This window comes from Schistocerca piceifrons, chromosome 5 (assembly GCF_021461385.2).
Source record: "Schistocerca piceifrons isolate TAMUIC-IGC-003096 chromosome 5, iqSchPice1.1, whole genome shotgun sequence".
Lineage (NCBI taxonomy): Eukaryota > Metazoa > Arthropoda > Insecta > Orthoptera > Acrididae > Schistocerca > Schistocerca piceifrons.
Window position 1 is genome coordinate 148,165,883 of NC_060142.1, and position 27,890 is coordinate 148,193,772.

At 43.8% G+C, this 27,890-nt stretch overlaps 1 protein-coding gene across 1 annotated transcript in view; it reads left to right on the plus strand.

The window, feature by feature from the left end:
- Positions 1 to 550: 550 nt before the first annotated feature.
- The window catches only part of LOC124798815 (trypsin-3-like), a 36,469-nt gene continuing 9,129 nt past the window's right edge, over positions 551 to 27,890 (plus strand). The window contains exon 1 of the mRNA XM_047262345.1: positions 551 to 862. Within this exon, the coding sequence (XP_047118301.1) occupies positions 551 to 862 (312 nt within the window). The remainder of the gene's footprint in view (positions 863 to 27,890) is intronic.

A 27,890-nucleotide genomic window follows, 5' to 3' on the forward strand; every position in this document is an offset into this window, starting at 1 on the left:
GAAGGAAGGGGTGGTTTTGCCTACAATGATTGCCTGGGTTTTGGAAGGATTGACCTTAAGCAACCACTGGTTGCACCAAGTGGTGAACCTGTCAAGATGGGTTTGGAGAAGGTGTTGGGAGCGCTGGAGGGCACCTCTACCAATGACTCCCCCTTTATACCTTGTGTACGCTCTACTACCTCCATCTGTATCCGCTATACCATGACTTGTCACCTCAGTGTATTACTACTTAGTGGCTTACAGTAAATAAAATTCTACTTTGCTACAATGTGCTTTAAAAATCATTCTTTACTGCCTCACGATATGATCAAACATGAGAGATGTAAAAAAAATGTGATAATCTCAGTGATATCAGAGCAGTGCCACTTATGATCTGTACCGGACGGAGATAAGGCTGTTAGTGGTGTCATTATTTTCTCGGCCAGCAGGAGTATAAAGAGAGCCGGGGGCAGGAGGCGTGCAGCACAGCCCAGGATGTTGCGCCCCACCACAGTGACCTGGAGCCAGTGTCTGTGGCTGCTGCTGCTGTCGGCGGCTGTGGCGTGGCCGTATGCGGTCCGGCAGCGGACCGACACCCACGAGCGCATCGTCGGCGGCCACGAGGCCAGCCAGCATCGCCGACCTCCCCTGGCAGCTGGCCTTCGAGCTCGGCGGCGACCAGCGGTGCGGTGCGTCGCTCATCGAGCCCTCCTGGGCGCTGACCGCCGGCCACTGCGTCGAGGACGCCAAACTGGACTACTTGGCGCTGCGCGCGGGCTCCTCCGTCCGTGGCAGCGGCGGCACAGTGATAGAGGCGGCAGCCGCCTTCCTGCACCAGCAGTACGATAGCCGCACCATAGATTTCGACATCGCAGTCGTACAGGTTAGTGAAGTTTATTTAATTATTAGTTGAGTGCCCGGCGATGCACAGATATTTATTTATTTCTATCTCCTAGTAGTCCAGATCCTCCTTTTCCCTCGCTCTGTCCATCTCGTCCTCCCCCTCTCTCTCTGTTCATCTCTTCCTGTCCCCTCTCTCTGTCCACCTTCTCCATCCCCCACTCTCTGACTCTCCTCCTACCACACTCTCAGTCCACCTTCGCCTCCCCCTCTCTTTGTCCACCTCCTCCTTCTCTGTCTCTCTGCCCACCTTCGCTTCCTTCCCATATCCATATCTGTCTATCTGCAATCCCCCTCAGCTATATGTCTCCAACTCTTCCCCTTCTCTGCACATATCTTGTACGCCTTGCTGCTGTTCAACTTGTCCCCCTTACATTCTCTATCCCTCTCCATCCCCACTCTCTCTCACTCCATATCCTCCCCTTATCTATCTTTATCCATTTCTCCCTACCCACATCTCTTCGCTGCTGCTGTGATCACAGTTTCGAATCCTACCTCGGGCATGGATGTGTGTGATGTCCTAAGGTTAGTTAGGTTTAAGTAGTTCTACGTCTAGGGGTCTAATGACCTCAGATGTTAAGTCCTATAGTGCTTGGAGCCATTTTAACCATTTTTTGAACCATCTCTCTCTCTCCAACTCTTCCTCCGCCCTACACGGGTCCATCTCCTCGTTCTTCTCTCTGCGTCATCATACCCACCAAGTCGGAGATTGCTGGTTCTAACATCCCACACTATTTCTTTCCAAATAGTAAATTACACAAGTGAACATAGTTTGGTTGAAACCGATGGAAAGATTTAGGATGAGCTTTTTATGAGCGACATATCCTCCCCTTATCCATCTTTGTCCATTTCTCCCTGCCCATATCTCTTCGCTGCTGCTACGGTCGCAGTTTCGAATCGTGCCTTGGGCATTGATGTGTGTGATGTCCTTAGGTTAGTTAGGTTTAAGTAGTTTTACGTCTAGGGGTCTGATGACCTCAGATGTTAAGTCCCATAGTGCTTGGAGCCATTTTAACCATTTTTTGAACCCTCTCTCTCCAACTGTTCCTCCGCCCTACACGAGTCCAGCTCCTCGTTCTTCTCTCTGCGTCATCGTACCCACCCCAGTAGGAGATTGCTGGTTCTTACACCCCACACTATTTCTTTCCAGATAGTAAATAACAAGTGCACAAAATTTGGTTGAAATCGATCCAAAGGCTTAGGATGAGGTTTTTGTGAGCGAGCTTGCCTGTACACACACGTTTCACATACAGTGAGGTTATTAATAGCGTTTAAAAAAGCCCGAAGCATCGTAGATGACACTGAGGCAAGTAATTTAATATAAAACAGATGGGGTTGTCAGTGTCGGAATATACCTCAAAAATGGACGAGAAATATTGAACATGTGACGTCACCAGGTGACATATTCTGTCGCAAGAGCAGCTGTTGGACTTGGGCGTGAAGGGAGGACTGAGCGATCCAGTACTTGCATTCGAACACCTCTCGTAAATGTGATCTGTTGTAACCGTAGAAGTCGCAAAATCATTGTCCTCGCAGTAACCAAGTAAAAGCTGTTCTTATTTTGCGTGTCTTTCCTTTTGTCCCTTCTTTTCTTGGTTATAGACATTATTTGGTAAAGAAAACGTACGTCATTTATTGGAAACGACACAATTTGGAAGCTAATGCTCATATACTTCTGACGTAATACAGTAGGCTTCTGTTCTACTGTACTTTGCAACAAATCAGCGGAGGCAGCAAGACCGGTACATAAAACAATAAATGTTGTGTCAGTGTAAACACCTAAATGTCTAAGACAATGAAAAAAATACTGCCCGCCAGTCGTAATAATCGAATCCGGAGCTCCACGCGCTTAAGTCACGCACTTTGGCCAAGAGCCACACCGACATGAAGTTACATAGCTTGGGATGGAAATGAAAATGAGCGTTTGGCGTCATTGGCCGGGAGGCCTCTTGTGGGGCAGGTCCGGCCGCCTTGGTGCAGGTCTTATTACATTCGACGCCACAGTGGGTGACCTGCGCGCCACATAGATATGAAATGATGTTGAAGACAACACAACACCCAGTCCCTAAGCGGAGAAAATTCCCGACCCAGCCGGGAATCGAACCCGGGCCCATAGGACGGTAATCCGTCACGCTGACCACACAGCTGTCATTTTTTATTTTTTTCTGTTTTTTTTTTGTTTTGTTTTCTTTTTTACTTTTTTTAGGGCAGCCAACCCTCTTTTTTTCTCAAAGCCAAACTCAAATTTCTTTTTCCTTTAAGAACAAATTATGAGGAATAAATAAGGAAAAGTTTTTTTTAATTAAAGTGGTCGTGCGACTTGTAGTTAAAGACCAGTTCTTACAGGAGCTCCTGAAGTGTCTCCGCCTACAGCATGCCAGCTCGTCCAAACGTGTCTTCTCATGGCGTAGGCATGGGTTCTGGGTAGCGGATCTATTCAGTTCGGTTCGGTTTATACAGTTTTCAGCTTCTCAGGGCTTGGACATTCCATCTACTAGGTGGGGTCATCGAAAGTGCTCCGTAAGAAATTGAAAAAATATTGTTTATAGCGTGGTTCAAATGGCTCTGAGCACTATGGGACTCAACTGCTGTGGTCATCAGTCCCCTAGAACTTAGAACTACTTAAACCTAACTAACCTAAGGACATCACACACATCCACGCCCGAGGCAGGATTCGAACCTGTGACCGTAGCAGTCGCGCGGTTCCGGACTGCGCGCCTAGAACCGCGAGACCACCGCGGCCGGCTATAGCGTGGGTTGCGTATCAGGACGCAGTGTCGTTCGTTGAGATAAGTCCAATATCCTAGCGTAGACTTGTCGCCAGAAGTAAAAAGATAGCGGATCGTGTGGCCACAGATCCAATTCACAGAGTGAGTTTTGGTGGAGGGTTAGAAAGTCTTATCGGGGTACAAAAGCATGTGGACGTCGATCTGAGCCGGTGTCTGGCGAGTAAGAAACGCCAAAATTCGCCGTGCAAGTGTCCAGACGTCGAACGCTGTGCCACAGTGGAACCGGTGGACATCCGTGTCATCCACTCCACAGTGGGTGCAGAGGGATGAATCGGCGAGATGGATGCGGTGCAGACGATCTCGGTTAACTTGTTTGCCATTCACGGTGATGTACCACGCTGATTAAACGTCTGATTCGAGAAAACGCGCTTGGATCGCCTTCCATATGTGTCGCCATACGTACTGTGGATACTTGCGTTCGGTGGGGTTGGACGGGCGGCACTGTTGTAACAATTCGGACACTGTTTTCGTGAGGTACAAACAGGTAAGTGGTAAGGACCGGTAGCTATAACTGAACTCCAGGAAAAATCGTTGGATGTAACAAAAGGGGGTTGGAATGGTCGATACCAGTACTGACGCGGACAAGGAGGCCGGTGCAAAGTTGTGAAGCAGGAGGCTAGTAAGGCTCTGCGGGCAACGATGCCAAAGTTTTAGTTGGGAGCTGACGTATAGTGCCTTGACACGAGTCGGCACGTGGATGAGTCCCACCCTGCCACGATCCCGTGGCAGTGCAAGGGATTCATACTGCACCTTGAATAACATCTCCGAGCTGACGAAGGAGCCGAAAGCCATCAACAGTCATCGCGCCAGGAGATTTGGGACTGGTAGTACTTGAGCCACGTGTGGTATACGGGAAGCATGATACATGTTCACGTATTTCGCGCGTTGGATAACGTCGAGAGCTAGTAGCCGGTGATTTGCGAGATTTGCTCTGATTGTCTGTAGCAAGCGTCTACCATTGATAGTCGCTGAGCGGCGCAGGTCTGCTGTGAAATCAAGTCCAAGACACCGTATGGTGGCGGCGACACTAAGGGGGGCAGCGCATCTCTCCGGCAAGCCCTCACCAATGAGCAGGACCTTGGATTTTGACACGTTGAGGCAGCTCCCCGACGCTTCGCCGTAAGTCGCCACCCATGTCAGTGCTGCTCGTACTGCATCTTCACTGCGCAGATATAGTACTATGTCGTCTGCGTAGGCTGTACAACAAAAACGGTCGCGTTGCACAGCCATGCCTTCCAAACGTTGGCGCATGCCCTGGAGCAGGGGTTCCAAGGCGAAAGCATACAAAAAGAGGGCAGCCTTGTCGTACAGATCGTGCGGTGACCAGGGACGGTGTAAGGCGACCATTGTACATGATTTTAGATTTTGCACTACTCAACAGGCGCATAACCACAGTGACAATACCGCCAGGAAAACCCATATGCTGAAGAACTGTCTGTAAATAGAAGTGGTCAACACGGTCGAAAGCCTGGCTAAAGTGCAGTGAAGCCAAGGCGCCAGGGAGACGCTGATAATGCGCTAATGCTATCATGTCTCTGTAACGGCAAAGGGCCGTACGGATGTTGTTGTCGCCTCTTAGGGAAGTCTGGTAGCAGGATGTGACGTAACGTGCGAGCTTCTTGAGTCGCGATGCCAGTAGCCGTGTGAATATTTTCATGTCGCTGTTGAGCAAAGTAATTGGTCGATAGTCCTGGACCCTCGATAACCCGCGCGGTTTATGTACGGGGATAATAATTCCTTCTAGAAAGGCGCTCGGGACCACTGTCATCGGTGACATCAGCTCTTGTGCGATTGCCGTCCACGTGAAAACTTTTATAAAATTCGATGGGTATACCGTCAGGTCCAGGAGATCTGTTATTGGAACCCGCCTTGATAGCATCTACCACTTCATCTGTGGTTACGTCGTCTTGGAGGTCATGCACTGCATCCTACGGAAGAGTGTTCGTAGTAAGCTGAGCGACTTCTGTGGTCAGTGCTGCAGAATGCGGTACGGCTGCGTATAGCCCGGCAAAATGAGCATGTAGAGTACGACCGATGCTTTGTTGGGTTGAAACACGTATGTAACGTAGCAGCGATGGTGAGGCATGATAAAATCTTTGATCAGAGAGCCTTTTATCGTGGTTAGTCTGCGCTTGCCCGCTCGAGTGTTGCGAGCAGTGCGCTAGTAGTAGTCGTGCAGTACAGTTGCGAGCAGTCTGTCAGTGGGCAGTCTGTGAGCAGGGCAGTATGTCGGTAGTAGCAGTCGAGTGCAGTTGTGTGTGAGGAGTCGGCGAGCGTCGACATGGCATTCTGGTCAAGATGCTGAATGAGGTATATTGTTAATTAAGGTAATCATCAGATAATGTAAAGTTTATTTATTGTAATTAATTTTCAACAAGTGCCCCAATAATAATTTTGATTTCAAAACAATATTTTTAACAAAAGAAGCATTTAATTGAACCAACGATTTCATTCCATTTCCCTTAAAGAAAAGTTTCAGTTAAATTTTAAAAAAAAAAGAAAAATATTATTTGCAATGCAGTTCCTCCAAGCCGTGGCCAACAATAAGAGCAGAAATTTGACAAGCAGTTTCAATGAGGTAAGAAATTAATTCTGATTTTTTTTGCACAGGGCCAAAGACCGATATTTCGGTTTAATTGAATTATCATTATCACTGAGATTTTCTTATCACTGAATGAACTTTCATTTTTTGTGAGGAACTTATACTTGGGTCAGATTGCTAATTATTGTTTAATTGTCATTGTCATTGAATTTATTTGCTGGGAGGTTACGTTAGGTTGTATTCTTGTTAACATTCAACTATTGTGTTTCAAAATTTCTCTGGGGAGCTTACACTTAGCTCAATGTGCATTAGCATTTAAAATAATATCTTTAAAATTTTTGTGGGGAAGTTACACTTGGCGACACCCAGTCCAGGATCGTATTTCGTTGAGAGTCTTTTGAAAAACAGTCAGATATCTGCTCTTATTTGCTTAGATATAATTAGGATTTGGCGCAACGCTTTTACTAATCTTGTGACTTTCTTTCTACAGGTCAACGGCAATTCGTTGCTCTGTTGCATTTGTTTGTTGCCTTTTTGTATTTGTGCTTATTTCTTTTGTGAATAATTGTGACTATTGTGAAAATGCCGCGAAAGACTATGAATAGTGTATCGCGAGGTATTTTGAATGAAATTACCGACTTAAACAGCGTGACCGATAGTAATTGTGACACGCAGTGTAATGATGACAATCCTGCGTTCACTAACAATCAGTGCATTCCAACCACTAATGATGACTTTTACCTTAATGATGAACAAACGAACTCAATTGTTTCGTCTGTTAATTTGACGACAATTGATGACGCGGAGCGGTCTATAGTAATGAGCGCTGCCGAGCTTAAAACACCCGATTTAGAAAATCCAAGTAATGTACAGACAAATTTTTGTAGTGAAAATGAACAGTGTACTGGAAGTACGACGGATCTATTTAATTCCGAAATAGTGTCTGACAGTGTACATCCGACTGATAAACCTTTCTGTAAATTACAGAATGACCAAATGGTCACGCAAAACAAGACAATTTCAGATCCACCATTAAATAGCACGGAGAATTGAAATGCTAATTTTGTGTCGGATCCACTTAAGGCATTGTTGCTACAAATTCTTGAATCAAACAAACAACAGAGTGAGAAAACAGACAACAATTTCAGACAACTCAGGGAAGATAACAAACACTTAAATGAAAAACTTGACAATAATGACGAAAATCTCAAACAACTTAGTGAACAGGTCAGACAACAGAATGAAAAATTAGACGACAATTCCAGACACCTTAGTGAACAAATTAGAGCCGTTGCCGCGCAGTGTCATGACACTAAGGAACAGTTGCGCGTGGAAATTGAGGCTTGTTCAAAAAAAAGTAGCGAAGAAATTAGGTCTGTTGCCCAGGAATTAAGGGAAATGCAAACAGCTGCAACAGAAACACTCAGAGACGAAATTAGTACAGTCGCTAAACAATGCTCTGAAAAACCTATACAATTACGCGACGAGTTTAAAGCAATGACAGCAGAACTTTCGCGCACAATGGATGAAAAGATCGACGCGAAATTCGACCAACAGTACACTCAGATTGACGAACGCTTTAATCTCCACATACATAACAGTGATACGCGTTTCCGCAAATTTATTCAGGATCAAAATAAAGTCAAACGTCAAGTCATGGAAACAATCACTGCACAAAGACAAGAAGACAAACGTAAAATGATCGCGAAAGCGAAGACGTATGTAGACAATAATATTACTACAGTGTCCGACAAAATTAATACCATAGAACAGCTGAACGCGGAATTACGTGATGAAATTTCTGATCTTAAATAAAAAACAGATTCACACACAGTAAATATTCAAACAGTGACAGACAGATTCGAACAATTAGAACTAACACAGGATTGCGATGTCATCAAAGCTGATGTTAAAAAACTGAGTGAAACTACACGTAAATTGCAAAAACAGATTAATGCCTCTGACACTAAGTCTGATGAGCAGGTAAAAATACTGACTGAAAAATATGATGAATTGGCCAGTCGTATTGATGTTATCGAAAATACTAATGACAATAAGTCTGACGATACTGCACCGATTTCATTTAACCAAACACCTGAATTTCAAAATTTACAGCAGACAATTAATGAGATCGATTCGTCTAATAACACGTTGCGTAGAAAATTGTCTAGTTTACAACAAGAAGTAACAGAGATAAAAAACATTTCAGTTAATAACATGCCACAACAGACGCCACTTTATGAACATTTGTCAGACTCACACAGCGCGTGTAATTTGGGTAATCTACAGAGAGTACGGGACTTAGATTCCGAACAACCACAGTTCAATAGATTCTCTTACAATCCTGAACCTGTTCCATCACACAGAGACGATAATTTCGATTACAAACATTTTCTGTCGATAAGAAAATTTAAAGTGTTTAGGAATGACAGAACACAGATTCATCCGCTTGATTGGATACAACAGTTTAGTTTTGCTCTTCCACCGACTTGGCCTGTAACACACAAACTTGAATTTATTTGCAGTTTTTTGGAAGGCGAACCTGCAACTCGTATGAGACCGATCGCGAGGCAATGCTATTCAGTAGAAGAGTTTCAGAATGCTTTTCTGTCAGCATATTGGTCGAAGACGACACAGCCCGGAATTAAAGACCAGTTAATTAGCTTACCAAATTATGAGAACACAAACTTTCCCAGTGTCACGCAATTTTTTGAGCATATGGTCCAACAAAACCAGTACTTAAGTCAACCGTACAGTGAATCTGCACTTATTCAATTATGTATCTCTAAATTACCACGGTCATTAAGAGTGTCACTTTTAACAGGTCAGCAAAAAGAAAATATTTCAGCATTCAGAGATTTGTTACAGCTCTTGGAAGTACAACAATCTGATTATTCTTTTGTAAACAAAAACTTTTCGTATAATAACCAAGGTCAACAAACTTACAGTAATTATGATCAGGGACGTAATTTCAATAGGAAAAGTAACAGACGCTTTAGGAACGACAACTACCAGAACTTAAATCACAGACAGAATTTTGATTTCAATATCGTCAAAATCATCAGCAACAGGAACCACATTTTGGTAACAATAGAAGTTTTCCACCGCAACAGCATGAAAGTCAACCGGTTAGCATACGTAACCAACAATGTAATGCACAAGGTCAACCAGGCTTTAATGTTCAGCCGCGTGCACGTATAGTCCCAGATCCAACAAATAGTAACGCACGACAGCAAGGAAACAACTACGTACAAAGAAGACAGTATTTCAATTCCTATCGTAATGCACCGTATAGGAATGACTTTCACGACAGACGTAAAAACGATGAGCACAATTATCAGCGTACATATAATAACAGTCGGTCTCACCAACAGCAAAATCATACGCAAGAACATATTCTCATGAATGAACCCGACAGTAGGTACCATCCAGACCGTAATACGTCTGGAAGAAGTAATAGAACAGTTCAAATAGTAGAAATGCCACAGAATCCTCCTGATAATAATAACACGTCAGATAGAATCTGACTAGATACTGTACAGGACGCATCTTCCAATAACACAAGCACTACCTTTGACACGCAAAATGTTGTTCACGAAAATGTAATTACTTTTGACGACATACGAGACACTCTTTTACAGGAAAGACCAGTCATTCAGAAATCCATTTCACATCCTGTTATCGAAATTAAAATTGGTTCATCGAAATTTTCAGCAGTAATCGATTCCGGATCACCTATATCAGTAATAAATGAGGAGACTTTCAACGAGTGCAACAAAGAGAATACGTATCCTACATTACCATTAGGCAAAACAAAAGTGAAAGGAGCGGTACCGAGTAAAGGAGTAGATGTTAAATTACAGACGCATTTATCATTTTGTATTGGAGGTTATACTTTCCACTCAAATTTTTGGATTGTTCCTTTATTGACAACAGACGTAATTTTAGGTACTAATTTTCTGGTACAACACGACGCAGTAATTGATTTTCAGAATTCTTATTTAATGTTGAAGGATGAAAATGTACAATTGGCTTTAGAGTTTCAGCATTCATTGTCTGCGGAAGAACAAACAATTAACTGCACAGAGGTCATTTCCGCAACACGTACCATAGACTGTAATCCCACATTGTTCACGGATACGTACGTACATAACTATAATACTCCAGACGAAGCTGACTACGACGTAATGCAAATGATTTCCGATAAAGTTAGACAAAACAGTGCAACTACAGACGACGAACGAACGCACTTACACAAAATTCTTTTACAGCAAGCTCCAGTTTTTGACAACATTCCTGGTACTATGTCCGGCTTTATGTATGAATTTCAAGTGAAACAGCACGACACATTTAAAGCAAAGCATTATCCCATTCCATATATCCACAGAGAACAAGTTAAAAAAGAATTGCAGGATATGCTTGACCAAGGAATTATAGAACCGGCAGTTAGTCCGTACATAAACCCGCTACATATTGTTAAGAAAAAAGATGGATCACTTCGCCTCGTACTTGATTCACGTCACATTAATGACATTATTATTAATGAAACAGATCGACCCCAGACACTAGAGGAACTTCTACAGAAATTTCACGGTACTGCTATTTATTCTACACTAGATTTGAAATCGGGATTTTGGCAAATTCAGCTTCATCCGAATTGTAGAAAATATACAGCTTTTCTTTGTTTTGGCGACTGTTATCAATTTTGCAAATTACCATTCGGCTTAACTATTTCTTCAGCAGCCTTTATTCGCGGTTTGAACACTGTACTTCCGACAGAACTTAGAGACAGAATCACGACGTATGTAGACGACATTCTTATCGCAGAAGCTAACTGGTCTGAACACAATCTGATTCTTGAACAACTGTTACAAACTTTTCATGCACAAGGACTTACAGTTAATCTTAGTAAATCGCACTTTGACAAAACTTCTATAAAATTTCTTGGACACGTAATTTCAGCAGAAGGCATTGCGCCTGATCCGGAAAAACTTCAAGCTCTACGTGACATTACTATTCCTACGACGAAGAAGCAATTACGCAGTTTTTTGGGCTTAATTAACTTTTTTCGTAAATTTATTCATCACTCTGCTTTAGACACACCCAGATTATGCCAATTAACAGGTAAAAACAGTATTTGGTCTTGGGATAAGCAAGCACATTCTGAGTTCATGAACCTGAAGCATGCTTTGTTGAATGCTCCACTGTTATCGCACCCAGATCTTACCAGAAATTTTTCCATTGCCACTGACAGTTCCAACACCTCTTTAGGCGTACATATTTTCCAGGAAATTGAAGAAGATGGTTCAGTACTAATTAAAAACATCGCATTTGCAAGCCGCATTCTGTCACCTGCTGAACGAAATTATTCTGTTACAGAACTTGAAACATTATGTGTTGTATGGGCTTTCACGAGATTTAGGCACTTTCTTTATGGCAGACATACCACCGTTTACACAGACCACAGAGCGATACAATTTTTATTTTCGGCCAAATTCACGCACGATAGATTAAACAGATGGAAACTTTATTTACAGGAATTTAATTTTACAATAGTTCACATTCCCGGCACACAAAATGTTGTAGCAGACGCACTATCGCGTTCTCTCGGCAACAATCAGCAAGACGTAGCAACCAACTTCTGCAAAACAAATTTCAGTGTCATGTACATTCAGCAAGTTGCATTTGAAAACTTTATTTCATCGTCATTACAGGACATAGCACAAGAGCAAAATAAAAACAATGTGTAGAAAGAAATTAAACACCTTTGGCTAGATAAGAATAATGTTACGATTAGAAACCATTACACTGTACACAATGACATTCTGTTTCGCCGCTCTCATCCTGACAGCAACAATTGGTTATTATGCATTCCTGACGAACTGGTTAACAAATTAATCTGGTACACTCATTTAAGTTACGCACATTACGGAGCACGAAAATGTTTTCTTATACTGAGACAGAACTGTTATTTTACTAACATGGAGAAACGTTTACGACGAGTTTTAGCGTCATGTAAAATTTGCCAGAAAGCTAAGTCAGACACGACTTCACATATTCCTCCATTATATCCCATTATACCTGTTAAATTAAGACATATGGCCGCAGTAGACATTTTTGGTCCGATTCCGAGAACTAACAGAGGTTTTTGCTACATCTTTGTCGCTGTTGAGCTCACTTCAAAATTTGTTACTTTCACTCCATTACGCAAAGCCACTGCTAAAACTGTTTCGAAAGCATTTGTAAAACATTTTCTATTTCATGTAGGGCATGTGTTGAAAGTAATTTCTGACAATGGATCTCAATTTCGTTCTGGCGTATGGACACGCATGTTACGAGCTAGAAACATTTCTCCGATCTATATATCCAAGTACCATGTTTCTTCGAACCCCTGTGAAAGATTAATGAAAGAAATTGGTAAGCTGTGCCGAATATACTGCCACAAAAGACATATTGATTGGGATACACACATACTCTCATTCCAAGATGTAATTAATTCCATTCCAAATGAATCCACTATGCTATCTCCGTCTGTTATACTGAAAAACGTTGAACCACCAAACAAAATTAAAGAATTAGTAAACTTCCCTAAATGTCGTCGCCTACGACACCATGAAATAATTGACATTGCGCTGAACAACATCAAACGTGCCGCAGAGCGCCGGAGAGGACAGCAAAAACAGGTTTGTACACGCCGCGACTTTCACGTTGGACAGAAAATATTAGTACGTACACACTATTTATCCAGTAAATTAAAAGGTAAGTGCAGTAAATTTGAACTTCTATACGCAGGTCCATATCGGATTCGCAGCATCCCTCACCCCAATGTTGTACACGTCGAAACTTTGGGAACCAGAAAATCGAAAGGCAACCACCATTGGTCAAATATTAAACCCTTTATTGAATGAAGACACTGTATGATTCAACACACTATGATGCCATTTACTAATGCAATTATATTCACCTGACTAATTACTGATGATTATCGTATTTTTTCTTGGCAAGTGTCCGGCAAGGTAAGGTTAGCAGGTCGCTTTTCTTGTCGTTACACATCAGACCGTGCACATTTTCCATTTTTTTGTGTATATGATTGTACTCCAGTTTTGTTTATATGCACTGTGAAATAGTTAAGGTATAACACACCAGTTGACTTTGACATTTGTTGCCCTATAATATCTCAACATCGTGACTGTTTTACATTTTTCTTTTGCTGCTGCATTGTGATATTCTCTGTACATTTTGCATCTGAACACTGTCAGTGTCTTTGACATATTACGTTTTCTGTAATGTTATGCTGTATGGTTAATTATGTTACCATAAACCAGTCATTATCTAGTGGGTATATGATTTAAATGCAAGACATTAATCTTTGTTCATCAATTTCAGAAAGAAATGATGCGTGTAAGAAATAAATTCAACAGAAACGGGAATTTCACCTACGGAATAAACGAAAGAAGATGCAATAACTTTATGAGGAAGAGTAAATGGATCAGGATTAACAAGCATTAACAAGAATATACTATACTCATCGTAGAATAGCAGTCTTAACTAATTTTTTCTTTCAGAATACAAGGTGATTGATGCAGGCTGTCATACAGAACTACACATCTTAGTTTTAGTGATGAAATATGCTAGAGATAAGGAATAGTTGTGTAATGAGTAATGAAGTGATTTTTTTTTTTTTTTTTGCAGATGATAATGAATGCTGATGAATAATGATGAAGAATATGCTACTATGAATAATGAAGTTTTTCTTTACAGGTGATGATAATAATGAAGTTATGATAATATGGATAATGAAGTGATGGATAATGAAGTTTTTTCTTTACAGATGAGGATAATGTTGAAGTTATATTTAGGCTATGTAGTTATTTAATTATTTGTTGCAGTTTGTTTTGACAGCAGGTGTTATATTGCATAGTAGGATGACGGAAAGTTTTGGAAAGGACAGCTATGGAACACATTTTTATACACATTTCACTACCTGTTAATTCGAAGTTCACTACTTTTCAGCACAGTGTGCGTTTCTTCTTTAAGGTCAATAATCCATTTTGTATTTTTTCCAGGAGAAGCTTTTCATGATACTTACTAAACCTGTTACTTATTATACCTGTTCTAGTACTTGCATTTTTATTTTTACTCATTTGTGTTTATCATTTATAAATGTGATCACATATACTGCCTTGTTACATAACCTTGCTACAGCTGACTCATGACGAATGACGTTAACTATCCTCATTTGCAACAATAGGTCAAAAGCAAATAGTGTTATGCCTCAGCAATTAATTATCGATCCCAACGCAATGCATTGCTAACAAAAAAATGTATTACCAGTCCCAAATAGTGATACCAATTTGAGAAAGTTCTGAGTAATGCTGAACAGCAATGGATAATATGTCACTTGGAAAATGATTAATTAATTATGCTATGCTTTGTAACTGGAAAAGAATGCGACTGTTTCATAATGCTTTGTAAGTAGGAAAAGGCTAATGATTAATACTATTGGAATGACAAATGATTAATTAACTATGCCATACTTTGTAACTGGAAAATAATGCGATTATTTCATAATGCTTTGTAACTAGGAAAAGAAGGTTACTGATTCTATGTAAAACAATTAATGAACATTTTTCTGTAGTACTACATACATGGTACAGAAATGATCAACAACTGGGCTATGAATGCCGCAAACTACTAATGACGAATGGTATGTGACTTAATGTCCTTCACCTTATGAGCTGACTACCCTGAATTACTGCAATGTCCATTTGTCCTGTCTATCCTAGTGATCATGGAGCACTATCTTTGGTTTTGCACTAATTCTACGTTGGTGTGCCTTGTAAGAGCGTGGTGTTGACACGACATGCTGTCCACCACCGTGAGCGATGAAGACGTTACTATGGTCCCACTGTTTGGTGTACCTAATCTACTGCCAAAATGAAAACATGGAACATTACTACGACAGTTCAGTGTCTTGGCTACGCTGATAAATTCTGATGGAAAAAAACTTCAAATTGTGTCACTTGGTGTTGTACTTCTGTGGAAAGATATGGACTTTCAGAACAGCTGTGTGCAATCTAAAGTGCTACAACCATGATGCAATCCTTCCCTTTCCTATCCTAATTCTTGTCACATAGTGAAAATCATTTTTTTTGCTAACATCATTTATGTTCATGGGCTATACATTTTATAGATTTGCTGAACTCCAGTGCGAGTACACTTATGTCACTTGTCGATATGATTTTTTTTGCCATTATGTTTATTTGTTGTGAAATTGCTAAAGACATTTTTCGATTTGTTCTGAAGTACAGTATATGTGCACTCTTGTCTTTTATATTGTATATACATTTTTTATTTTGATGATATGTTCTGAACTACAGTGCATGTGCACTAATGTTGTGTGTTAATATGTTTTCTACTGAACTTCAGTGCCTGTGCACTTTTCTCATTTTTCAATATGATTTGTACTCATTCTGTATGTTCAATACTTCAGTGCGTATGCACTTATGTCATTTCTTACTCATTGTATATACATTTCGTCATTTGCTGATACGTTCTCAACTCCAGTGCGAGTACACTCATGTCACTTGTTAACATGATTTTTTGCCATTCTGTTTATTTGTTCTGAAAATGCTAAAGAATTTTTTCAGTGCGTATGCACTCTGTTATCTGTCAAATAATTTGTATATACATTTTTCTGATTTGCTACTATGTTTTGTACTCACATTTTGTCTTTGTCTGATATATTTTGTACATGGTGCGTGTGCACCACATTTAATTTATGTACTACATTTGAATATTCTGTAAATTGTAAAAATTTCTTGCGATGGCAAGTCCAAATGACTCACCATCACTGCCAAATTTTTGCCTCCCCAGTGGAGGGTTATGAAACACGTATGTAACGTAGCAGCGATGGTAAGGCATGATAAAATCTTTGACCAGAGAGCCTTTTATCGTGGTTAGTCTGCGCTTGACCGCGCGAGTGTTGCGAGCAGTACGCTAGTAGTAGTCGTGCAGTACAGTTGCGAGCAGTCTGTCAGTGGGCAGTCTGTGAGCAGGGCAGTATGTCGGTAGTAGCAGTCGAGTGCAGTTGTGTGTGAGGAGTCGGCGAGCGTCGACATGGCATTCTGGTCAAGATGCTGAATGAGGTATATTGTTAATTAAGGTAATCATCAGATAATGTAAAGTTTATTTATTGTAATTAATTTTCAACAAGTGCCCCAATAATAATTTTGATTTCAAAACAATATTTTTAACAAAAGAAGCATTTAATTGAACCAACGATTTCATTCCATTTCCCTTAAAGAAAAGTTTCAGTTAAATTAAAAAAAAAAATATTATTTGCAATGCAGTTCCTCCAAGCCGTGGCCAACAATAAGAGCAGAAATTTGACAAGCAGTTTCAATGAGGTAAGAAATTAATTCTGATTTTTTTTGCACAGGGCCAAAGACCGATATTTCGGTTTAATTGAATTTTCATTGTCACTGAAGTTTCATTAGCACTGAATTGTTTTTCATCATTTTCGTGACAGCTTATACTTTGAGTCAGATTGCGATTCTCATTTTTATTGTCATTAAATTTAATTGCTAGGGAGGTTACACTTGGTTCCGATTCATTTATTATTTCTGTCTTTTAAAATTTCGGTGGGGAGGTTACAGGGTGTCGTGCCGGCGCCCTTCCACATCAGTGAGGACTTGGATCAGAGATCGTCGTCATCGTTGTCTTTCCTGAAGTAGGTGGTACATCGACGGACGTTCTTGGGGGATTCGTTTAGAAGCTCGAGAACGGACTACAGTGCCTTTCAAGTTACGCCGCATGATCAAGGAGATCTGCGCCTTCGTGCGATGGACCATCGACTGCCGGGCTGGCGAGAAAGGCATCGTCGTACAGTCACGTAGAATGGTGTAGTAGAAGTGCAGGGTATTAGTTTGCCATGCCTTTAATTCCTTCCCAAAACTCAGAGTCTTCCTGAGGGTCGGCTTTGCACAGGAGAGCCACCATGATACAGTGGAGTCATAGGCTTCTCGACGATGGTGGCAGCGTGTCCACACTTCTTCGACCATACGGCGACAGTCTGAGGAGGTCAGGTGAGCGACATTGAGTTTCCACAGACCACGACTATGCCACACTCGCTGTCGGGCGAGAGTGACGTCACAGAGGTACGCATCATGGTCTGGAAAGGCCAAGGGCCAGACTTTCGCATGACATGTGCCATTAGCAAGGGAGTGGGTAACGTAGATGCGATCTATGCGGCTTGACGAGTGAGAGGTGTAGAATGTGTAGCACGGTTGAATTCCGTGGAGCTTCTTCCAAGTGTCAACAAGTCGTAGACGGTCGATGACCACTGAGAGAGATGCACAAGGGGAATGTCGCGGGAGTTGGTCCGCGGGCTCTTGTGTCGAGTTAAATTCCCACCGAGTACCAAATCGTCCTGCGGATCGGTGAAGAGGGGTGTGACGCTTTCGGCAAAAAAGTTTGTCGGTCACGACGGCGGCCAGTGCCGGGCGGAGCGTAGATATTAATAACACGCACGTCGAACAGTGTGAGGACCATACCTCGCGCAGTGGGGAGGTAGATGACGTCCTCTGCAGGGAGTCCGTCGCGTAGCAGGATGGCGACGCCGCTACCGGTATCGGATGCGGGGGAAACATGGGCGTTGTATCCGGTGGGAACTAGGAAGTCAGCCACAAACACCTCTTGTAAGTGTGCTTTATCCACATCCGCAGAGTAAATAGTGTCTCTGAACATGGCCAGTTTATGGGGGCACGAATGGTGGCAAGATTCATCGTGGCGATACGATATTGCTGTGTACGGCCATCCTCAGTATTTGCAGAACGTGCGGTAGAAGTAGCCGGCAGGTGGAGACCCGCCGGTGGTCCCGCAGTGGTGATAATTACTGGCGGGGTGCCAGACCCAGTGTCGCCGAGGTGGACTCCTGTGCAGACACGCTGGCAGCCTGTTCCACTTCTTCTTCAACGTCATCGGCCCAGGAAGCTGACGACGTGGGCATGTGATGGTCACGTACTTCCGGAACGGGTGTTGTGGATTCCGCAACATGAGTGGCAGGGGGACCGCCGTCATCATTCGTTGACAACGGCGAGGACACGTCCCGAACCGGGAGAGGAGGCGTCACAGGAGGGGCGCCTGTTGCTGCTCCATCGCGTGACTGGCGATCACCGTCAGACAACAGGTCGACATCTCGTGGGGCCGTCTGAGAAAGGGCGTCATCGGAAGGCGTTCGTCGTCGTTTCCTGTGTTTGCGAGGCGACCGCTGTTTTCTGATGAGGCCTTCTGAATCAGAATGTGGTCGCCCGTCGTCTGACACCGAACCCGTCTGGACAAAGGCAGACGTCGGCACGACACCGAGGTCGACGTCCATGGTTCCAACAGGAACATCGGTTTCGGTCTGCAACCCGGACGGTCCTGAAGTGAGCACTGGAGACGACGCCATGCTTGTGTCTTCGGCGCGTTGTGCTGCGGCGGGTGGCGTTGACGATGCTGCTGGCTCAATCGAGATTGGTACGACGGGGTCCTGTGCAACCTTGGCGTAGGTGATGGGTAAGGACGTGATCGTCGAAGCCTGGGTCTCTTCACGTAACGGCGTCTGTATTAAACGGTGGTGTAAGCATTCGGAACGTACATGTCCATCCTGGCCACATCCTGCGCACGTTCGTGGCTGTCCATCGTACATGACGATGGCCCTCATACCGCCAATCAGCAGGTACGATGGGACATGTTTCGTCAGCTCAATTTTTATTTGCCGGACGCCATTTAATACGGGGTAGGTCGTAAATGTTTGCCACTTCTCCGCGACGTGACCCAAGACGGTTCCATATGGTTGGAAAGCGGCAATGACCACACCCTGAGGCACCTCGAACGGGAGCTCAAACACCCGCAATGTCCGGAGACCGAATCCAGCATGGGCGACTGTCACAGCACCCATATGTCCATCAGAGTGTTTAAATTTCAGTCCGGTGGCATGACGGTGAATTATGTCATTGCAAATTTCCTCCGTCGACATCTTGATGTAGACAACACTTCCAGTGATGGAAAAATGTATGCCGATTACGTCCTGGGGGTTCAAACGTAGATCCTCACGTATGAACTGTTCGACTTCGAAAGCTCTGGGTCGTCGATCTGCCTGAAACGTTACTTTGATCGTTGCACGGCGGTACGAGTGCGCCATGGTGTACGTTAGTACTGGACTCGATAGACACAAACACCGCGACGCGGAAGTAAACACCGCAGAGAGCGGAGCGTCGAACGGCGCGCGGAGCAGCTCCGCACACTAGCACGGCTGCGACCCGACTGTCTGTCGGGGCGAACATGGCTTGGGACGATCAGGTGCGACAGGCGGATGGGCTCAGCCACTGCAAGTGCGGTGAGGTAGGACATCTGGTGATGTCACAAGTTCAACATTTGTCATCTACTTGTGGGGTATTTCCCGACATCTGCGACCTCATGTGTCTTATATTACATTCTTTTGAAGTCATCTACGTCGTTCCGGATGTTTTTAAACGTTAGCAAGAATAGCTCTGTATATTTCACGTACGTTCATGTAACATGTTTCACTCATATCAGTACACATGTTTCAGCAGCATCTCTAGCGAATTTCGCACTGCAGTTTCATTTTCACGCAGCTCAATATTTTTAGCTTCACACCTCCTGAACTATGAGTCTTAGAAGCATATGTTTTCGGAGATACATTCCATAACTTGTCTGAATACTGCCTGCAAAATTATTCTGAATAGAAGTAGTTGAGAAGTAATAAATTAAAATGTCCTACGTGAAGCGACGTACAGTGGAAATTCAAACGGCTCTGAGCACTATGCGACTTACGATCTGAGGTCATCAGTCCCCTAGAACTTAGAACTAATTAAAGCTAACTAACCGAAGGACATCACACACATCCATGTCCGAGGCAGGATTCGAACCTGCGACCGTAGCGGTCATGCGGATCCAGACTGATGTGCGTAGAACCGCTCGGCCACTCCGGCCGGCGACGAACAGTGGAAATTTGTGGGAAGTTCCTATTGGACCGAAGTGCTAAAGCCATCCGTCCCTAGGCCTTACACACTACTTAAACTAACTTACGATAAGGACAGCACACACACCCATACCTGAGGGAGGACTCAAACCACCGAGGGGGGGAGCCGCGCTTCAAACCACGCAGCTACATCCCGCGGCGACGAACTGTACAAAGGTAGTAAGTGATAAACGTTTCTTCTTATGTGCGTTGTTTCAGTGAGTAAAAGCCTCAAAAGTTTGAGGTTAAGTGCTCGCATTCTCAAACGCAGTATGAATGTAGTCTGCCTCTTTTCGCTTCATGAGCTAAGACACTTTTCCACCCCCACTCCTACCCCTTTGAGATGGACGCGGTTCTTATCCCCACGGTGGTTCTAAGTGATGCGTATACAAAGTTCGGTTGAATTTGGTTTAGTGGTTTAGGCGGATATGTGGGAAATGCGCACGTACATACAAACGTATATACACTTTTATTATGAGTATGGATATTTGCAAATGATGACATTACAACAACTCAAACTACCGAAAGGTGAGAATTTGCCTCCCTTTGTGCCAATGCTGGGCGTCCTAGGAAGAGTGGTCAGTATACTGGGATGTGACAGGAACGATCGCTTAAAGCAAAACAAAAAAAATATTGATACGGATTTTTTCCCCCATTCCGAGTAGTTCCCTACATTGAACACATTTGATATACACTGTTATTTATCTTTTGAAATGTCAAGTTTACACATTTACAACAGTTAGTATACGTTACAATATGCATTTCACAAAGTATAACCTCAAATTACAGCTATTGCACAGTTCACAGTACATATTGGAATATCGCACAGAATGAGGTGACGCAGTGGTTAGTACACTGGACTCGCGTTCGGAAGGACGACGGTACAGACCCACTTCCGGCCGTTCAGATTCAGGTTTTCTGTGAGAGGTAAATGCCGGGCTGGTTTTTTGAAAGGGCACAGTCGATTTAGCTCCCCATGCTTCCCTATTCCGAGCTTGCACTCCGTCTCTTTATATATTGGCCACGACATCTTGGTAGATAATTGTTGCAGTGTCTGTGTGTTTATGGATTGCATTTTTTCACATGACTTGTCAAGCCAATGGCAGCACGGTATCTCTTACCGCAATTGTCACTATTGTATCTGGCTGCAAAGACAGGAGCAGTGGTAGAACTGAGAAGCTTTTTCTGCCTTAATCTGTCTAACAAGCCTCCATCATGCTTCGACATTACAAATGATATATCATCACGCCACTCTGGTCTCATGCTCGCCCCTGTCTCCCATCTATTCGTGTAGATTCCAAAGCTCTCCACATCTCGTTTACAGGAGTCCTTGAACCTCAATACAGGACGTCCTACACGTATTTTGGCTATAGAGATCTCTCCGAGCATCACCTCACGTGGTAACCTGTCAGGACCCATACGGTGGACGTGTCCCAGCCAGCGGAGTCGTCTCTGCTACAAGATGGCTGAAATACTGTTGCAGTTAGATTTAGATAGCACTGCTTCGTTGGTCACTCCGTCCTTCCACGTTACTCCGTGGACGGATCTCAGGCACCGCATGTGGAAAGCATTAAGGCGACGTTTTTGTTTGGCATAGGTGGTCCATGTTTCTTATGCATACAAAAGGATGTTGAGGACGCAAGTTTGATGTGCAAGAATTTTGGTGGTCAAAGAATCAAACATGTCTGTTGACAAGGAAATTGATGCTCGCATTGGAAGAGCTGCCACAACTTTTGGCAAACTCTCTACTCGTGATTGGAATAACAACAAACTCCGTCTCCAATGACTTCGTTATCCACGGGACGGTGAACACATACTGCTCCTGCTCTGGAATATCCCACTGTCAACTTCGGTGCACTTGTGATTTTTGGTATTTACCTTTCGTTTTTTATACCTCAAACGTCGACCAGCACACATAAAACTCTAATGGTATTAGGTCTGGAGATCTTGGCGGCCAGTTGATTGTACCGCAACGAGCCATCCAGCAATTAGGTTAAACGCTGTTGATATGTTCCACCGGCCGGCCGCTGTGGCCAAGCGGTTCTAGGCCCTTCAGTCCGGAACCACGCTGCTGCTACGATCGCAAGTTCGAATCCTGCTTCGGGCACGGATGTGTGAGATGTCCTAAGGTTAGTTAGGTTTAAGTAGTTCTAAGTCGAGGAGACTGATGACCTCAGATGTTAAGTCCCGTAGTGCTCAGAGCCATTTGAACTATTTAGAAGTTCCACGACACGTCTGGTAAAATGTACAATATTGGCCATTAAAATTGCTACACCAAGAAGAAATGCAGCTGATAAACGGGTATTCATTGAACAAATATATTATACTAGAACTGACACGTGATTACATAGATACTGATAATTCAGTAACAAGAACAACCACCTCTGGCCATAATAACGGGCTTGATACGCCTGGGCATTGAGGCAAACACAGCTAGGATGGTGTGTACAGGTACAGCTGCCCATGCAGCTTCAACACGATACCACAGTTCATCAAGAGTACTAACTCTCGCATTGTGACGAGCCAGTTGCTCGGCCACCATCCACCAGACCTTTTCAATTGGTGAGAGATGTGGAGAATGTACTGGCCAGAGCAGCAGTCGAACATTTTCTGTATCCAGAAAGTCCCGTATAGGGCCTGCTACATGCGGTCGCGCATTACCCTGCTGAAATGTAGGGTTATGCAGGAATCGAATGAAGGGTAGAGCCACATCTGAAATGTAACGTCCACTGTTCAAAGTGCCGTCAATGCGAACAAGAGGCGACCGAGACGTGTAACCAATGGCACCCCATACCATCACGCCGGGTGATACGCCAGTATGGCGACGACGAATACATGCTTCCAATGTGCGTTCACCGTGATGTCGCCAAACACGGATGCTACCATCGTGATGCTGTAAACAGAACCTGGATTCAACTGAAAAAATGACGTTTTGCCATTCGTGCACCCAGGTTCGTCGTTGAGTACACCATCGCAGGCGCTCCTGTCTGTGATGCAGCGTCAAGGGTAATCGCAGCCATGGTCTCCGAGCTGATAGTCCATGCTGCTGCAAACGTCGTCGAACTGTTCGTGCAGATGGTTCTTGTCTTGCAAACCTCCCCATCTGTTGACTCAGTGATCGAGACGTGGCTGCACGATCCGTTACAGCCATGCGGATAAGATGCCAGTCATCTCGACTGCAAGTGATACGAGGCCGTTGGGATCCAGCATGGCGTTCCGTATTACCCTCCTGAACGCACCGATTCCATATTCTGCTAACAGTCATTGGATCTCGACCAACGCGGCCAGCAACGTCGCGATACGATAAACCGCAATCGCGATAGGCTACAATCCGACTATTATCAAAAGTCCGAAACGTGATGGTACGCATTTCTCCTGCTTACACGAAGCATCACAACAACGTTTCACCAGGCAACGCCGGTCAACTGCTGTTTGTGTATGAGAAATCGGTTGGAAACTTGCCTCATGTCAGCACGTTGTAGGTGTCGCCACCGGCGCCAACCTTGTGTGTGTATGCTCTGAAAAGCTAATCATTTGCATATCACAGCATCTTCTTCCTGTCGGTTAAATTTCTCGTCTGTAGCACGTCATCTTCGTGGTGTAGCAATTTTAATGGCCAGTAGTGTAGGAGGGCACCGTAATGTTGGAAGTACAGTGCAGTTCGTATGGCCACAAGAAAGTCCTGAACTTGTTTAACAAACGAATCTTCAAAAGATGGAAGTAAATCGGTCGCACCATTCGTTCTTCTGAAATGACCGGATCTATCAACATGTTGACGATCATGCTACACCTAACACTGATCAGAAAACATACTTGGAAATTCGTTTCTGCTGTACCTTGTGGATTTTCCTGTCTCCATCGATGATTATTACGTGTATTGTTGATTCGATGCCGTGTAAACGTGGCTTCATCAGTGAACAGTATTAATAGAAGAAAAAGGACAATTGTCATTTAAGCAGTGACGAAATTCAAGCATTGTGGCACTGTTGCTAATGTGAAGATTGTGGACTCGCTGTAAGTGGAACGGGTACATGTAATGTTCTCCATAGAACGTACTGAAGATAACTGAACTGGTGCCGTTCTTGGTCAACTATAACAAATACAGGCATGGGTAGAATCTGCATTTATGTTTAAGGATGCACTTGTCTCTGTGTTTCCATGTTTTTGTCCAACCACTGTACATAAACTTAATTCGACAGAACAGACGCCACTCATATCTACGTTTCTAAGGGAGCGGAGGCTGTTTTATGAAAAAGTATCAGTACATATACACAACCAACGTCAGAACTTCTACGGGAATCAGAAATCTGATAGTAGGGGGTAATAGTCGAAGATCGTTGTGGTGTAGCGAGCGAGAGGTTGGTAATTGGGGTCTGACGGAATGTATTTTGGGATGGCCAAGGTGGTTAGAGCAACCATTCTATAGAAGCGAGCATCCGAATTTGAGTCCCGGTGCGGCACAAATTTTCAGCTCTCGACTGTGCATTGCGGCAGTGCCTGTGAGGCTAGAAGTCAGTATTTCCTTCCCATCTCTTTGCTATCCCGTTGCCTTTCCAATCCTTTTACCGCAAATGTTCACGTGTGTGTCACAGCTGCTTCATCACGAGTAGTGTCTGTCATGTCGACTTAAGAAGATTAGACAGCACAAAAATGGCAAATGGCTGTCGGTTACACTGTTCGTACTCGATTCTAGACTTCACCCGCTCTCCTCAGCAGAATAAGCCACGTCAGGTATTATCATCTGTACCTTCTTGTTAAAGAAATACACATGTTTTACCGAATGGTTATATGGTGTCCTCTAAAAACACTTTGTCATTAAAACTGCAAGACTAGGAAGGACAGCATATGACAAAATCTTGGGGATGTCCTGCGAGGGGAATTTAGTCCACAGAGTTGCAATCTCTGAGAGCAATAATGTCTCCAACCTACGGTAGCGCTTGTGGCTTTTCCCTTGGTTTTTCAGCATGACTGGTGCTAAAAACGTACAACTTAAGATTGACCAATTTATTTTGAGAACTACGTTTAGTTTGAGGAAGACATACAAATACGATAAGGGTTAAAACCTTTTAAAACAGAATACCAAAAGGATAATTTTATTTTAGTTTTAAGAAACAGGGACAATAAATTGGCAACTGTTTCGCTAACTAACATCTTCCTTTCCTTGTCTCCGCTAAACAGCCAGCCTTAAAACTTTTCAAACCAACGCTGAAGAGCCAAATAACCTGGTACACCTGCCTAATATCGTGTACAGCCCACGCGAGCACGCAGAAGTGCCGCAACACAACGTGGCATATACTCGAATAATGTCTGAGATGGTGCTGGAGGGAACTGACACCATGAATCCTGCAGGGCTGTCCATAAATCCGTGAGATTACGAGAGTGTGGAGGTCTCATCTGAACAGCGCGTTGCAAGGCAACCCAGACATGCTCAATAATGTTCGGGTCTGGAGAGTCTGGTGGCCAGAGGAAGTGTTTAAACTCAGAAGTGTGTTCCCATAGCCACTCCTTAGTCATTCCGGACGTGTGGGTATCGCATTATCCTGCTGAAATTGCCGAAGGCGATCGGAATGCACAATCGACATGATTGGATGCAGGTGATCAGACAGGATGCTTACGTACGTGTCACCTGTCAGTCATATCTAGACGTATCAGGGATCCCATATCACTCCAACTGCACACGGCATGCAACATTACAGAGCCTCCACCAGCTTGATCAATCCCCTGCTGATATGCAGGGTCCATGGATTCATGAGGTTGTCTTCATACCCGTACTCGCTCATCCGCTCGATACAATCTGAAACGAGACACGTCCGACCAGGCAACGTCTTTCCAGTCATCAACAGTCCGATGTCGGTATTGACAGGCCCAAGCGAGGTGTAAAGCTTTGTGTCGTGCAGTCATAAATGGTACACGAGTGGGCCTTAGGCTCCGAAAGGCCATAGCGATGATGTTTCGTTGAATTGTTCGCATGTTGACACTCGTTGATGGCCCAGAATTGAAATCTGCAGCAATATGCGGAAGGGTTGCACTTTGAACGATTCTGTTCAGTTGTCGTTGGTCTCGTTCTTGCAGGATCTTTTTCCGGCCGCAGCGATGTCGGAGATTTGACGTTACCGGATTCCTCATATTCACGGTACACTCGTGAAATGGTCGTACGGGAAAATTCCCACTTCATCGCTACCTCGAAGATGTTGCGCCCTATCGCTCGTACACCGACTATAACACCACGTTCAAACTTAGTTACATCTTGATAATCTGCCATTGTAGCAGCAGTAACCGATCTAACAACTGCGCCGTAGCGTTGCCGACCGCAGCGCCTTATTCTGCCTGTTTACATATCGCTGTACTTGAATACGCATACCTATACCAGTTTCTTTGGCACCTCATTGTGTAAGAATTCTTATCAACAGAAAAAATCTGTTAAATAACTTCATTTAAAACTGTACTCTGAAATCAAATTATGCTTCTAGTTTTAAGAAAAGGTAATATTAAAAGTGACAATTAGCTGTTTCCGAACATGTGCCCTTCCTGGTTCAGCGATATCGACAACCTTAAAATCAGTTTTTTCATTTATATTGAACATCTTAGCCGCTCATGCACAAATAATTCAACCAGTTAGTCTCATCAGCTAACAGGTAACACTTCCTGTCACAGCTAAGATTGCCCGCAATACGACTTTCTTTTCAAAACAGTTCATTAACGTATCACAGAAAACATTAACCGATAACAATTATTAAACAAATTAAGCAATTTAATCTGCCCGACACATCTTTCCTCGTATGTTACATGTGTGGTCGCTGGCCAGCGGCCCCACAGCTTATATGTCATTTCGGCAACGACCTTCCATGCCGCCAGTGCTCCGAGAATTCCTGGAAGGTACCTCAACACGGCGCATCGAGGACTTTGATGCAGCTTGCAGTAACCATCACAATCCTTAAGTGACTCTGCATGGGACGAGCTTTCAAATCTTCACTCTGCTGTCCACGCTACAGATACGACTTACAGCTGCACTATCACCACAAGCTGGCATCTGTCCCCACTGACCGTCAAGAAGCAATTCTCCGCCCGCCAATTCCAGTACTCATCCATCCCTGACCCGCATAGACGACACTCGCTCCACAATGAAGTGAGGCAAAGACATTTCTCCACTAACTCATAGCAGCACAACTGGCTCTTACATTCCATTCTCAATCCAGGAAAAGTGATTGCGAAAGAAAGTATAGTGATAGCTGAACATCGATTCTAACTGAGCTTAGACGACAGGCAGAGGTGCGTCGTTCCATCCTGCTGTGCCAAATTCATCAATCGTCGGGCAGACCATTCGCCGGGTGCCGGTCTCTCAATTTGACGCCACTTTGGCGACCTGCGGTCGGTGTGGATGATAGTATGATGATGAGGACAGCACAACACCTAGACCCTGAGCGGAGAAAACTGCCGGACCCAGCCAGGAATCGAACACGGGCCCAGAGGATTGACAATCCGTCACGCTAACCATTCAGCTACCGGGGGCGGACACAGGTATGTGATGATGTTCCAGACTTTTGGCAGCCTGTGACTACATGTGTTCTTTGTGTGAGGGATTTGGAGAAACCAGTGCCCAGAATAACAGCTGATAACGCACTTTTCGAGGTACGCCTGGACATAATGGGCTACA